At 33.3% G+C, this 15,190-nt stretch overlaps 1 protein-coding gene across 5 annotated transcripts in view; it reads left to right on the top strand.

Annotated features, from left to right (window-relative positions):
* LOC148621035 (1-phosphatidylinositol 4,5-bisphosphate phosphodiesterase epsilon-1-like) overlaps positions 1 to 15,190 on the top strand; it is a 236,868-nt gene that overhangs the window by 172,686 nt on the left and 48,992 nt on the right. For all 5 annotated transcript variants that reach the window (XM_088575034.1, XM_088575035.1, XM_088575036.1 and 2 more), the window contains 2 exons: positions 1,610 to 3,181; positions 3,920 to 3,991. In XM_088575034.1, coding sequence (XP_088431160.1) covers positions 1,610 to 3,181; positions 3,920 to 3,991 — 1,644 coding nt within the window. The remainder of the gene's footprint in view (positions 1 to 1,609; positions 3,182 to 3,919; positions 3,992 to 15,190) is intronic.

The following is a 15,190-nucleotide window of genomic DNA, read 5'->3' as shown; positions in this document are numbered from 1 at the left end:
TTTGGAATTGCAATAATCACTTTGTTCTTTCAGTTTTTCAAGTCATTTTCACAGATTTTGGCATTTTAGTTTTTCATTTGTTTATTTGAATTGCAGTTTTATGCAGATAAAAGCAATGTAAAAATGTCAGAACAATTTGATGCACCGTATCAAAGTAAAAATGCAGCACTGCTGTAGAATTGAAAAACTGCAATGTAAAATAGGTGATTGGAAAAACAGAAGCCAAAAACTGAACCTTAAATTATGTCAAACTTTAATTATTTATCCTGCAGATACAAAGCAGGTTGTAGAATGTTAACTAGAATTTCTTCTTGCTTTTCTCAGGATCAATTTATTTTTTTTTAATCTTCAAGTAATATATTTCATTTTCAACTGATTTTCAAGGTTGAAATTAAAAGCTATATTGGGGATATTTTCAGTACTTTATTAGCAAATTTTTAAATTATGTTATAAAGGCCAAGTTAAGTACCATACATGCACTTGCATAACTAAAAAATTATATAGGCAAAATTGAAAGTAATGATATTGACAAAACTTTTAAGTTAAATAGGCTAAGTTGAAAGTTGTATGGGTATAACTTATTGGCAAAATGAATGAATTTCAACATTTACTATTGTAACAGCCCCATAACCCGATAGCTCTGTTATAACTTAGAATTATTTTATAAAAAAATTAAAGTCAAATTAACATACTGACCCTCACATCTACTGTGACTTAATTGTTACTTATTGAAGTCATCACTACAGAAGTTTTATGGTCGTCATCATGAACATGTGGATCGTTACGGTTTATCCATCTGTGCAATGAAAACTGATTTGTTCAACGTGTCATAGTTTTCCTTTCCTCTTTTGTCTACCATGGACTTAAAACAGAGGATGCTTACTGTACCGGTGCACCTGGTCCATGATCCCAGTTTTTAGTGGAGTCTGAGTTGCTCATTTGCTTTTGTTACTTTGTATGTATGATTTTAGTTACTTTATGTTCTTTGTTGTGTATGTCTGTTTTCCATGTCTGATCTTTGCCCCTGGATTACATTCTTTTGATTACTGCTATAACCTTGGTTCCCTTGATTACTACTTCAATAAATGTACATTTTTTGATACCTAACTTTAAGATTTTTAAAACTTTTTTTATGCATATGTCATATGATGGTATTTACGAGATACCAACCCACTTCCTTAGAGCACCCCCCTCCCCCCATCTTGCAGCCTGTCAGGCAAGCTAATCCAATTGCCTCAACTGATCCACTGATTGAATAATGGTTATCAGGCTAGACTTTGAGCTACTGTAAAGCAGGTAGTTTGGTGGGGTGCTTACTTTGGCATACTTTAGCAGTCTTTATGAAACCACCAAAATGAATTCCACCAAATTTAACTCTGGTCTTATGTGCTAAGTTCATCTTTTAGCATCTGCCAAAATAAGAAACGCCAAAATTTTTCCTATACCTTTTTACCTAAAAGAATAACTCGCTATATGGTATATCAGATATGACAGACCATTTTCTTGACTATAATTTGAAAAAAAAAGTTGTGCATTGCTACGTTTAATTTACAGTAAAAAATTCATATATAACTAACAATCATATGAGATATTTATTTCTCTACTTTAGGAGGCAGTAACTGAGGAAAGTCATGAAGATATGATGGCCTTCAACCATCCATTGTCAGCCTCTATAGACCACATACCAAGCCATCCAACGTCGGCCAGTAACATCTTGTCTCCAGTTATTTCCCCAAATTGCTCATTGGAATGTCTTGTGGACATTTATTCTAAACCTTTTTGTGAAGTATTACTCATGGGATTGCCAATGATTGTTAATCCAATCATAATTCTTCGTCTGCTTGCTCATAAACTGTTTGGTAATATGATTCGAAGAAAGTCTCTTTATGCAGAGACAAAGTTGAGACCACCAAAACCTATGAACTTTGGTCAAATTGATATGTGTCCTCCAAGAACTTCCAATCAAAGTGAACAGGTGAGACCAACAAAACCATCAAAACCAGAGCCAGAAGTCAAAAAGGAAGTGCTGAAAAAGAAGAAATCAAATCCAAAAGAGATAGAGGTTGATTCACCATCTTCCCATAGTGTAGATAAGGAATTTACTAAACACAATGGTATTTATTCAAAAAATGGGAACACGTCTCTTGCCTTACGTGCTATGGGGCACAGCTTAGCAAACCCATTTGAATCAAATATTCCTATTCACCAACAGTGCAATGAAGCCCTTGCCACATTTTTAGAAGAAAATCGTCACAAGTTGGGACATGCTGGTCATATCTTTGCCATGCAGCATAGACATTTGTTGTCAAGGTCACAAGGAAATGTTGCAGTAGATTCAACTGAAAATCAACAACCTAAAGAAAATGATGGTGATAGCAATGAGTCATCATCATTGACAACATCTGACATTGACATCATGGCATTCCAAAGGGAACTTATAAATCTGCCTACTTTTGTTATGGATACACCATCTGATGTTTCACCAGTATTTTCTAGGTCAAGTTCAGTACCAGACAATCTTGCCTCACGCAGTAGTATTACAGATCCTGTGCCTGGAATAGTTCCTGATATCCATCGTGAGAGGGGTGGTTCAGATCATGAGGTATACAAAGTGCCAAATTCACCTTCATTTGTGACTATTCATGCTCCAGACAAACTCCATTTTGATCTGGCTGGTGAATCCTCAACAGATCCAAAGGAAAATGCTTTATCAAATATTGTTGTCAGGTTTGAACCACCACCGTCACCAATATCAAGTGCTAGTCAAAGTCCACAGAATTTTGAATTTCCAGCTCCTTTTGACGTATCAAAATTAAGTGAATTATCAAAATTAACAGTTGCCACTGATAAAGCTGGAAATAATGCTTTGAATAGCATTAGTCATTTGATGCCATCTCCTACAACATCAGGGACATCTTCTACTACAACAAGCCATTCAAATGCTTCACCATGGTCACCATCTGCTACAGCAACAACTCATTCTTTTGTTCATTCTGAAATTCCAAGGAACCACCGAGGGGTGCTCAAAGTTATAGAAACATGGATTCAAGTCTGTAGCAATGATTTGGATAGTAATAATTTGATAGTGCATGAGATGAGGGATTTTTTACGCAAACTATCTGTTTTAGGACATGAATACAAAACTTGGTGCCATAAAATTGGAGCTCTCCTTCATTTAGAGGTAAGATTGTATGGCCCCTTTTTTTAATGTTATATGTTGGTATAATAATGATAAGAACTCACAAGGAAACACCCAGTATTAATTAATAGTTACCATTTATTCCCTAGTTCCAAGTTTTAACCTATATTACATGTATATGTACATGTACACTAAATTAAGTTAATTTACTTGTTTGTACAGCACTATGTTAATTCATAAATTTTTCATCACTATACAAGAATGGGTCATCATGTTGGAGCAATACATTGGGATATATGTGACCATTTGTCAGTTCCTTTATCCCTTTTCCAATGCCAATCCAAAATTACATCAGTATAGGGCTATTATCTGAACCTGACCTGTCAAGTATCACAAATTTCTTGAAGCTGACCTGGCAGCATTTTCATTTTATCTATCATTTTTTTTAATCTTAGGGAGAACTACCATTTGATTTTTATCGGGAGTTGAAATAAAAGGCAGGATGGAAATTTTAAAGGAATAAAAAGTCATGATATGCCATAAAAAATTTAAAAGACAGGATCTATTATTGTCATAATATTGTTTTTATTATATTCCAATTTTAGGTGCTTTGTGCTAGAGTGAAAAAGACAGTATAGAAAATTTTATCCTTACCCCCTTCCCCTTCATAAAAATCAAATGGTTGCTCCCTCAGAACATTCAAATTTTGCTAAATGGCAGGAATTGCCTTTCGAAAGCTTGACAGCCCAGCAAAACAAACTGACATATTTTATTTTACAGGAAAAGAGTGTAATCAAACAGAGAACAGAAAATACTGAAGACCCTGAATACATCAAAGGACAGTATAAAAAGGTAGGTAACTCCTCCCTCTTTCCACTCTTTATGTAGCCTCCTGTCTCTTTCCACTCTTTATGTAGCCTCCTTCCTCTCTTTCCACTCTTTATGTAGCCTCCTCTCTCTTTCCATTCTTCATGTAGCCTCCTCTCTCTTTCCACTCTTTATGTAGCCTCCTCCCTCTTTCCACTCTATATGTAGCCTTCTCTCTCTGTCCAGTCTTTATGTAGCCTTCTCCCTCTTTCCACTCTTTATGTAGCTTTCTCTCTCTTTCCACTCTTTATGTAGCCTCCTCCCTCTTTCCACTCTTTATGTAGCCTTCTTTCTCTTTCCCTCTTTATGTAGCTTCCTCACTTTTTCCACTTTTCATGTAGCCTCCTCCCTCTTTCCACTCTTTATGTAGCCTTCTCACTTTTTCCACTCTTTATGTAGCCAATATTTTAATAACTAATAACACCTGGGTCCTTCTGTTACCTTATTGCTAATCAAACCAGGTTGCACTTTTCAAGTGCATCCTATTGTTTAATTGATGCAGGGAGTCTAGTGTAAAATGATCACTGGAGCTTTAATCATTAATTTTACACAAAGGAATAATCATTTATCAGGGATTACAGTATCATTGTAACATAATAGATGGATTGAAGCTCTGTGAAATATTGCTTGTCGAAAATATTTGATAGGAGCTACATTAGATAAACTGAAAATTTAAGTTGGTTTGGGTTGAACCAGTTTATTTTGTATTTAAGATTCTGCATGCTTTGCTAATTTTAAATATATTGAGGAGTGTTAGTAAGTAAATTATTTTAATGAATGCAAATTTGTGAAATTTCGGTCAAAACATATTGGTTATTCTGGTAAAGATAGAGTGTTTTTTTGTTTAGTGCAATGCATTTTGAAAATCTTTTCAAAGAAATTAAACTGGAAATCTCATATTCAGTTAAGGGAGTCAGGATTGAAATTGTCTGAATAAAAGAGTTTGCTTAGTATTAGAATTAAAACAACATTCCAGGGAACTATAAGATCTCCTTATTATACTCCCCACTTCGCAAAGTGGTGGGTATTGGTAGTGATCGAGGTGTCTGTCCTTTCCTGTGTTACACAGAGGGGTACCCATCTTTTGCAACACTGAATGTAACTTAATGAAACTATTTTGTCTTACAAAGAAGGAGTTGTTAATAGTTAATAATATTTTAAAGTAGCAAAATGACTATACTTAGCAGTCTTTTTGAAGTGAGAAGTTGATCCTTGGCTTCTGAGCTTCATCTTATTTTTACCCTTTCAGTTGCTGTACGTTTTTTTAGCTCACCTGGCCTAAGGCCAAGTGAGCTATTGCCATCACCTAGCGCCCATTGTCTTCATTGTCCGTCATTGTCATTAACAATTTTTTAACTCTTCTCCTCTGACACTACTTGACCAATTGGAACCAATCTTGGAATGAATGTTCTTTTTGGTATCCTGCATAAAGCTGATGTAGGGATGTGGGATTTTTGATCTATCGAAAAACATGGCTGCCATTACTAAAACTAGAACATAGGGGTCAGACAGTAGTTTTTTTGCATATGTCTCCAAAACTGTTAGGTTTAGCTAAATTCTGTTTTGGGGAATATTCTTATCTTTGGGTCATTGCTTGTTTTGTGTCTAATCAGTTTTTCTCTTTGAGGGTTTCGTTGTCATTAATTGAAGAAATGGGTGGCCTTGGGCTGACATTTTCATCCCAGTGGGATTGTTGTCTCTTTGACATCTACACCATACCTATTTTTGTTTTAGTAATTACATTTTTGTTTAGGTTTGTAACTTTTTTCTTTCGAACTTTTATAGTCACTTTGCTTAAAATACGACGGTAACATCACCCTTGTTGAAATGAAGTTCATAACTACACAGTTAAAATTGCAACATGTGTTTTTCATGAGTTGTGGAACATAGTATCATATGTTTTCATATGTTTTAGGACCAATATGAAGAATAAATGTTCAGTATATGAAAAACAAGAAAATAAAATTCATATGGTAATGTTATGTTTTCTTTTGAATTAGTATACTTTTTTTTATAGTTTTGGTAATCATATGTTTTCATTTCTTTTTTATATGAACAAAGATATATATATTTCATATCTGTCTTAAACATATGTTTTGAAACATATCTTGCATTTTGTGTAGAGTTTGAATTTCAAAACTATTGACTGTGATTGTTGTAGGAGTTGCTTTACAATGTGACCTAGGTGTGATGAAAAAACTGGAGAGAAAATGTTTTTCAGGTTTTTCTTCAAAGTTCTGTAAACTACTATAATACATTGCTATGTCTTTATTTTTCTTTAACACAGCATGTACAAAAACATGTTTTTATTATCAATAAATAAACATGAACATTAACTATCTGACTAATTATATTGAATGTCCTATCCATTTGCAACCAATCCCTTGTATTTCCTACGTGTAAAACATCAAATACAAGTCAAAAGATCTTGGTTAATGTATACATGTACAAAAATCGAGTAAACATGATGAATGGTGCTAATTTTGATGTCAGTGGAATATATAATTCGAATGGTAAACAGATTATAGGGTGTAGGAGTTTCTTGTTGATGTAAGAATGAATGACCAATATGCAAAATATCATATTTCAGGCAAGATCTCGGTTAATACATGTATATACCGGTACATGCAAAAACAGGCAAATCTGTTTGTTTTGTCTTATTTGTCTTCCTGGTTTGGCAGGTCTTAATTCAAAATCAGTAGACATTAAGACAAGCATTACTAACTATAATATAGAAATTTCTGTTTGGCAATGGGGAGTGGGTTTGTCACTGTCGCTAAACATCAATTACACTTACAGGTATAAACTATCAAAGATAATGGGAGTTCACCCACAAGCTCTATATGTGGAGTAAGCATCACACTCAGCGACAAACACTTACACACCCTTCAATGCAAAAAGTATTTATCAATAATATGAAAGAGACACCATAAATGCACAATATACATGTGTAACTGCATGCAGATTCTTTACTTTGGACTTAGGCAAAAACGTTAGGTAGGTTTAGTGTTTTAATGAGATTTGGTGATAGTTGGATAAGTCAGTAAGACAGGACTGGTGTTAGTAAAGTTAGGGTCTTAATATGTTAATAAGTTTTGGTGATTGTTTGGGCAAGTCAGTAAGACAGGACAGGTGTTTGTTTAGTTAGGGTATTAAAATGTTAATGAGCTTTGGTGATAGTTTGGATAACTCAGTAAGACAGGACTGGTGTTTGTTTAGTTAAGGTCTCAATATGTTAATGAGATTTGGTGATAGTTTGGGCAAGTCAATAAGACAGGACTGATGTTTGTATAGTTAAGGTCTTAATATGTTAATGAGATTTGGTGTTAGTTTGGGCAAGTCAGTAAGACAGGACAGGTGTTTGTTTAGTTAGGGTATTAAAATGTTAATGAGATTTGGTGATAGTTTGGATAACTCAATAAGACAGGACTGGTGTTTGTTTAGTTAAGGTCTTGATGTGTTAATGAGATTTGGTGATAGTTTGGGTAAGTCAGTAGGACAGGACTGGTGTTTGTATAGTTAGGGTCTTGTTTAACAGGTTTTAAAACTTGTCTTAACCAAACCTCTTATGGATTGAAGGATCAACTTAATAATGTATAGATTACACATTTGAAAATGCATTTGAAATGGACTTTATGAGGTGTCTGCTTAGACAGTTATCTGGTTTGTTTGGAGTTTGATTTAGACCAATTTCACTGCAAATATCTTAAGGGAATGTATCAAGATGTAGACACTACTAGGTTTGTCATATGTAGGAGTGCAAATATGATTGGAAGATAAAAAAAAAGATAAATCAATAATTATCCTTGCTTCAGTAATCTTGTCTAGGAATTTATGAGGATGGTGTTTCATGTATGGAAAAAAACAAATGAGTTGTCATTGAGACATTTAACTCACTCACTATAGTACTAATATAACTATTGATTGCTTGCAGGAAGGGAGGCAATTCAATTTGTCATGTCTGACTAGAACTACATTTGTTTGTAAACCTGATTGTCTCTTTCATTGAAATTTTAAAATAATTCTAACCTGTTTTTGAGATGTGATTTGTAGATGAGAAAAATTGTAAACTTTTCTTTTTCTCCAAACAGGCAGTTACCAAGTCTATTTACAACATTACTGTAGCTATTGATTGTGAGATGGTACAAACTTAACAATATATTTGTAATACATTTGTACTGTGAAACCTGTCTAAACTAAACCCTGAATAAACTGTAGACCTGTCTAAACCAAACCATTTATAAACTATAGACTCGTCTAGACCAAACCCTAAATAAACTGTAGACCTGTCTAAACCAAACCCTGAATAAACTGAAAATCTTTCTATACCAGACAGTTTTTGAATCTCTTCATATTTGTTTTAAGTGTAAGTGTTTGTAAGAATCAAGCAAAATGGGAAAAATCAGAAACATGCATATCAAAACCCCACAGATCAGACAATATAATACCACTCAAGGATGTTTTCTCTGTTTGAAAAGACCACTATTTGATCTCTGCATTACTGGATTTGCTCAGAATCACTTTTTCAATACAATCTTAGAAAATGAATGTTCATTTTCAGTGCATTTCAATGAAATTATAACTCAATGCACCAACATGATATGGAAAATCTTGTCGGTTTTCCTTGATTCTGATGGTGCAAATAGTCAAACTAAACTTTCAAAATGGTGGGGTTTTTTTTATAACATGTTTCACCCACTGCCTGATTCTTACAGTGACTGACATTTAAATGTATTTTTAACCAGAGTGAACCAAACACTGATCTAAACCAAGCAATTCTACAGTGGAAGATGAGTTTCTGGTTGGACAGGTTTCACTGTATCAGGACTGGGTACATCAACAGTAAATTACATGGTTATTGCCCTTTGATTAATGGGCAACTGTATCCCTGTTGATTTATTACAAATTATTGCTTAATTGAATAAGATGAAAGTGAAGAAATACACACCTCACAATAACATGTCAATTATGACATCATGATTGCTTGTGTGGTCACATGGTGTAAAATTAATGTATAGGAAAGAAGATTAACTCCAGTGTAATCGGTCAGGTATGAAATGAGGTACCTGTCAGGTGTGTGTCAGTTTCATGGCTTCTTGATGAAATTAACACCTGGTCATTTAAGGTAAATTTTTGAGGCTAAACATAAGGGTTGTTTATTTAACATTATTTTTGTTGAACTGTAAGTACCCTTGGTGGTTAGGGAAAAAAACTTGGAAGCGTGTGATTTAATTTTGCTGTAGGTACATATGTCTGGGGTAGGTATAGATGCCAGGAACAGTTAGCGTATGAAAGTTGTTTAAATCTAAATTGTAAAAACATAAAAATATAATTTTTGGGAACCGCCTTGGTTTTCCCATGGTTACTTTCTCATCTTGGGTACAGGAAATCATTGGCTCAATTCTGGCTGGTCACACCAAAGACTTTTAAATTGGTAGTTGCTGCTCCTCCACCAAGCATGATATGCAAGGGATAGAGTGACGACTGGTTGACTCAAAGTAAGAGTAATGGGTCTGGGTGGAGTGGCATGCCTACCTATGAGCGGCTGCTTCTGTTAGCTAGCACAGTGAAGGTCCAGGCTGTCAGCACCAGATTTTCCTAAGGAATTTATTAATGGTTAAAATCCATTGAATAATATCAGTTCTACTGTTTTTTTTGAGGGGGGATGGGGTCTGCTCCTGAATGTGATGAAATAACAGAAGTATACCTATATCCCCATCACAATTTAAATTGTACTGATCTATCACTGCCTTTAGTGCATCAAAGTCAACCAACATCTGGCTCTTTAAAAAGATCAACCTAAGGTGCCTTGCCATAGATCACTGAAACATATTGGTAGATGCATACAATTTCCAATGCATAAACGTACCTATCCTATTCATCAATAAAATAATTATTTTATTTAAAATTGGAATTTTATCATGTACTAATTAACCTTAATTCAATCTTTTTTTTTTAAACATAAACAAATTGGCTAGCATCCCTTGTTAATGGAAAATCAATAACTAAATGCTATGATCAGACAAGACATTTAGACACTAGGGAAAAAAACTAGTTTGAAGAACTTCTGATGGATGAACAAGAATTTTTATTGATTGAATCTCTTGTGTCTTAATTAGATAGGGTGTGTATTCATTTACAAACATAACATTTTTATCAGTTCAGTGGGCAGATATTTTATGCAGCTGTGGTGCAAATATAAACATTACATGTGTATGTTTTGATAATTATATCATAATTGTTTGAAAAGAGATAGGACACTATCAAAGGTAAAGAAAAAGATTTATTTAAGACTCAGCAGAAAACAAGGGGCAGAGAGGGGAGGGTTGACAGGGCCTAGAAAAGTCAAATGAACACATCAGTAAGTTGTTGTAACTTGTCACAGAATCAAATATCTTAGTTATTTTTATTTCTAGAAATCTGTATGTAGACCCCTCAATTCAGTGGGCTAATGTTCGTTCTTAAGACTAATTTAGGATATAGTTCTGACAAGACTTACACTAACAAATATAGCATAAGGAAAAAAACATACACCTATTATCATCTCATTTTGCTAAGGGTATAATCCCAATGGATGAATTGATTCCAAATTTGGAGTATGGCTTCATATAGATGAGGCATACATTGTAATCAATTTTTTATGCTGTCTGATATCAACTTCCTGTATCATGAGACAGAGCCATTTTTTACTATATTGAATGATAGAGAAATTTGTCACAAAAGTCTCAGCTTCTTATGGATGACTTGGTTTCAGATTTGGTTTGTTGCTTTTTTGTAGATAGATCATATATTGTAAGCAGTTTTTGGTGCTGTCCAATATCAACTTAATGTATAAGTGTGGGTATACCTAGTAGACATTGCATGCAACCTCTTGTTTTTGATAATTTTAGAAAGCTTGTCTTTACCAGACACTTCCAAAATTATGGTACACCACAGTCTGGTTATCTGTCTACATGTGTGCATCAAATTGAATCTAAAATACTCAGACAGACTTTTAATGATTTTTTTTATATGTATTTTTTTTTATCTTGGAAGGAAGATTTGCTTAGTTTTTCATTGCTTTATGATTTTTTATTTTTTTGAGTTGTGAGACACTAAGAAAGGGGATAGATAAATCATACTCCTTTGTAGTGCAGCTGTTTGTAAGAATTATTATATATTGCAAATCATAAATGAAATCATAAATTACTTTTGGTTAAGACAAATGGATGAATGGATTAGTCATGGCCTCAGACAGTTTGCAAAAGTAGCCTTATTTTAAGTCATTTATATAATAATTATTATGAATTTCTCTTGGTTTTATTCAGACAGACACCTTGTAAATATTCATAATTTGCTTTACATAGGAAGCTGGTTTATCCAGGGTTTGGTTTAAATATGAGACTGGTTTAGATATGAGGCTGGTTTATCCAGAGTTTGGTTTTGATATGAGGCTGACTATCCTAGGTTTAGTTTTGATATGAGGCTGGTTATCCAGGGTTTGGTTTAGATATGAAGCTGGTTTATCCAGGGTTTGGTTTAGATATGAGAATGGTTTATCCAGGGTTTTGTTTTGATATGAGTCTGGTTTATCCAGGGTTTGGTTTTGATATGAGGCTGGTTATCCAAAGTTTGCTTTTGAAATGAGTTTGGTTTATCCAGGGTTTGGTTTAGATATGATGCTGGTTTATCCAGGGTTTTGTTTTGATATGAGTGTGGTTTATACACGGTTTGGTTTTAATATGAGGCTGGTTATCCAAGGTTTGGTTTTGATATGAGGCTGGTTATCCAAGGTTTGCTTTTGATATGAGGCTAGTTTATCCAGGGTTTTGTTTTTATATGAGAATGGTTTATCCAGGGTTTTGTTTTGATATGAGTCTGGTTTATCCAGGGTTTGGTTTTGATATAAGACTGGTTTATCAAGGGTTTGGTTTTGATATAAGGCTTGTTTATCCAGGGTTTGGTTTTAGATACGAGGCCTGTTTTTTATGTGGTTTGGTTAAGATATGAGACTGGTTTTATCTAGGTTTTGGTTAAGACAAGTACATTTTTTATCCTTGATTTGGTTTAGACAGATGTCTGGTTTAAACAGGGTCTGGTATTTGCATCAATACAGCTGTGTAAACATAAATTCAAGGCCATCTCTGTAATTCCTTCTTTTACCTTCCTGAATAATGATAAAAGCTAATAGATATCTTTTATTGGAAGCTGCAGTAGAATTTTCTGTCCTTGGGGAAGATGCTGGCAAAAAGTAATCAAAGTAATTAGATTATCTTATTTATGGCTGTTTAACGAGGTTTACATGGTGTTTAATACAGAGTACAGTAGTTTGTTAATCAGAACTCTTTCGTCACTTTAGTACTTGGGAAGTTTCTGTCATTCTGTCTTAATTTGCTCGAATTTTAGGTTTTTTCTTACAGTAGAAGTCTGTTTCATGTCATTCATTTTACTAATTTAGGTACATGTACATGTATTTTGTATATGTATTTTTATGTTGAAGGTTGTAAAAAAGGACTTTGTTTCATATTATCGTACAACTAAATAACATTGTAATTAGAAACTCTTTCCACATGGTATTTGTGGAACAAATGTTACGTAATTTTAATTAATTGTAAAAATATTATCTGTTACACAGATAGCTATGCAGTCATGCAAATTATCATTAAAATGCAAGCAATAAATTAACCACTCTGCAGGCATGCATTCCTCCTATTTCTGACTTTTACACCTATACTATGCCTTGACATCATAATTAAATACTACTCCACAAAGGTTTTAGGCACAGAAACAACACTTTATATTAGATACATTTAGAATGCCTAATAGGTTAATAATTGTTTCATTATGATACATACTTTATCATTGGTATTATTGTTAAAAAAAGTAGAAATTTTTTTTCTATATTTAATTCAGCATCAGGGATTCAAGTTTATTTTCAATAGTAAAAAGTCCTGTACTTTTTACCACCACCCCCACCCCCCACATTTAGTGGGTGGTATTTATGTTATGGGTGTCCTTCCTTCTTTCCTTCCTTCCTTACGTTATTTATTTTTACTGCTTCATCATTGAATGAATTTTAATGAAATTTTTACAGAATCTTTATTATTACATACATATTCCCATTGTGCACCTCCTATTTTAGATTTTGATTAAATCAGTTTGGAGATCAAAAGGTGCATGTTATCAAATGGGGGAGTTGGAGGTATCAAGTTTGTGTCCGTCAGCATTGCTCACAGTTTTGTCTAGTCCTCCAGAAGCCACTCAAAGTTTTTAGTAGGAGTAAATATAAGTATGGTACATCCAAGACTGGTAAACAAAATTTCAACAGTCCTGAATCAGAAATTGAAGGTCCCAACTTCAAACCAGTTCTAATTTGAACCCTTTAGCAAAGTTATTTGTGTACTGCTTGATAACTTCTAATTCATGCATTGGTATTGTTTCATCATAATAATGACATTTTCATTTTCAAGTTTTATGAACTATATGAATGCTTTTCCATTTTTTGCATGATTCTTATGTTGAACAGTACCACAATTTTGTTTTGTCTAATTTCATTCATTTGGCATCATTTTTATTCTTTTTTCCTCAGTTACATTGTATTTATCATACTGTGTACACATTGCAAGGTTGGTTTTTTGATTAAATTAACAATACTATGAGTTTCAGCGCTGTGTGAACTATGTTTGGCAGGGTTCACAATACTGCATGTAATTTTCGTCTTGGTAGGAAGACTTTGATCTTGTTAGGCTGTAGATTTCATTGTTTCATCATAATAATGACATTTTCATTTTCAAGTTTTATGAACTATATGAATGCTTTTCCATTTTTTGCATGATTCTTATGTTGAACAGTACCACAATTTTGTTTTGTCTAATTTCATTCATTTGGCATCATTTTTATTCTTTTTTCCTCAGTTACATTGTATTTATCATACTGTGTACACATTGCAAGGTTGGTTTTTTGATTAAATTAACAATACTATGAGTTTCAGCGCTGTGTGAACTATGTTTGGCAGGGTTCACAATACTGCATGTAATTTTCGTCTTGGTAGGAAGACTTTGATCTTGTTAGGCTGTAGATTTCATTGTGTCAATTCTCTGAGTACCTGAAACAATGAAATTTGTATCTTTTGTGTTGCTTAGTGAGAGTAAAACTGAACTGGATCATTTCAAGTTTGTGACTGAATGTTCTCGTGGAAAGAGTAACTAAATAAGCATTTTAATCTGTAACTGAATAAGCATATGCTAAGTGAGTGACTGGGCAACCAAATTAAAGAGAGACAGAAGTTTTATTTTTTTCTTTTTATGACATTGGGAATAAGCAGATACCAAAAGTGATGAAATAATGATTAAAAAAAAAAGAAAAAAATAGTTATGGAAGCATATTCATAGTCTAGTGAAAGGATTTTCTGAGTGAAACTATATCTGTTCAAATTATATCAGGATAAGGATACTCAAAGATTTTATCGTGGATGGTTGAAGTATGACTTTAATTGCATTGATTTGTCAACTTCTATCACCTTTATATAGATAAGTCATCTCTGGTTTGAGATTTGACAAATAAATGATGGAGATGGATGAACATTAAAATGATTCAAACTTCCATCATAAATTAAAAGTTTTTGATATTTAATAGATGATGTCAAATCTGTCAATAAATGAACATTACAGCAACTGATTCTAGGAAAAATTTGAATTTTTTTGTCATAAAATTGTGAAACAGACAAGGGACATAACTCCATGATTGATGTGTTACGATAGTGATTTATTTGGTGGACATTGTAGCTGTTTATGAGGCCAGATACTTTAAGGGTTGTTCAATTAATGATGCTCTAAGTGTTGAATTCACAGTAGTGGAGAGTTTAATGGGATATTAATTCTATAGATAAAGATTGAAGATTTTTTTATACAGTTAGAAATGTGGATGATTATTTTACTGTGTCTTATGAAACTATTACAAATTTTACTGTTTTAAATGGAATTTCACATATTCTGATTAAACATTTATCCAGTGTTTCATCAAATTAATATGGAAAAAAAGGATAATGGTTATCTAAATCAATGAATAGGATTTACCAAAACTTTTGATAAAATTGGTTTTGTATTTCATTAGCATCAGATTGGAATTTATTTACTTACCACATTATCTTATCAAAAATGTCTCATGAGCTTGGCAAGTTCTTCCCTGGACATTTTTATGGGCAAG

Source organism: Perna viridis, chromosome 3 (genome assembly GCF_037379345.1).
Source record: "Perna viridis isolate PV_CMFRI_1.1 ecotype Kerala chromosome 3, ASM3737934v1, whole genome shotgun sequence".
Classification (NCBI taxonomy): Eukaryota; Metazoa; Mollusca; class Bivalvia; order Mytilida; family Mytilidae; genus Perna; species Perna viridis.
Note: the sequence above shows the minus strand (reverse complement) of the source record. Positions and strands in the feature narration are given on the sequence as shown.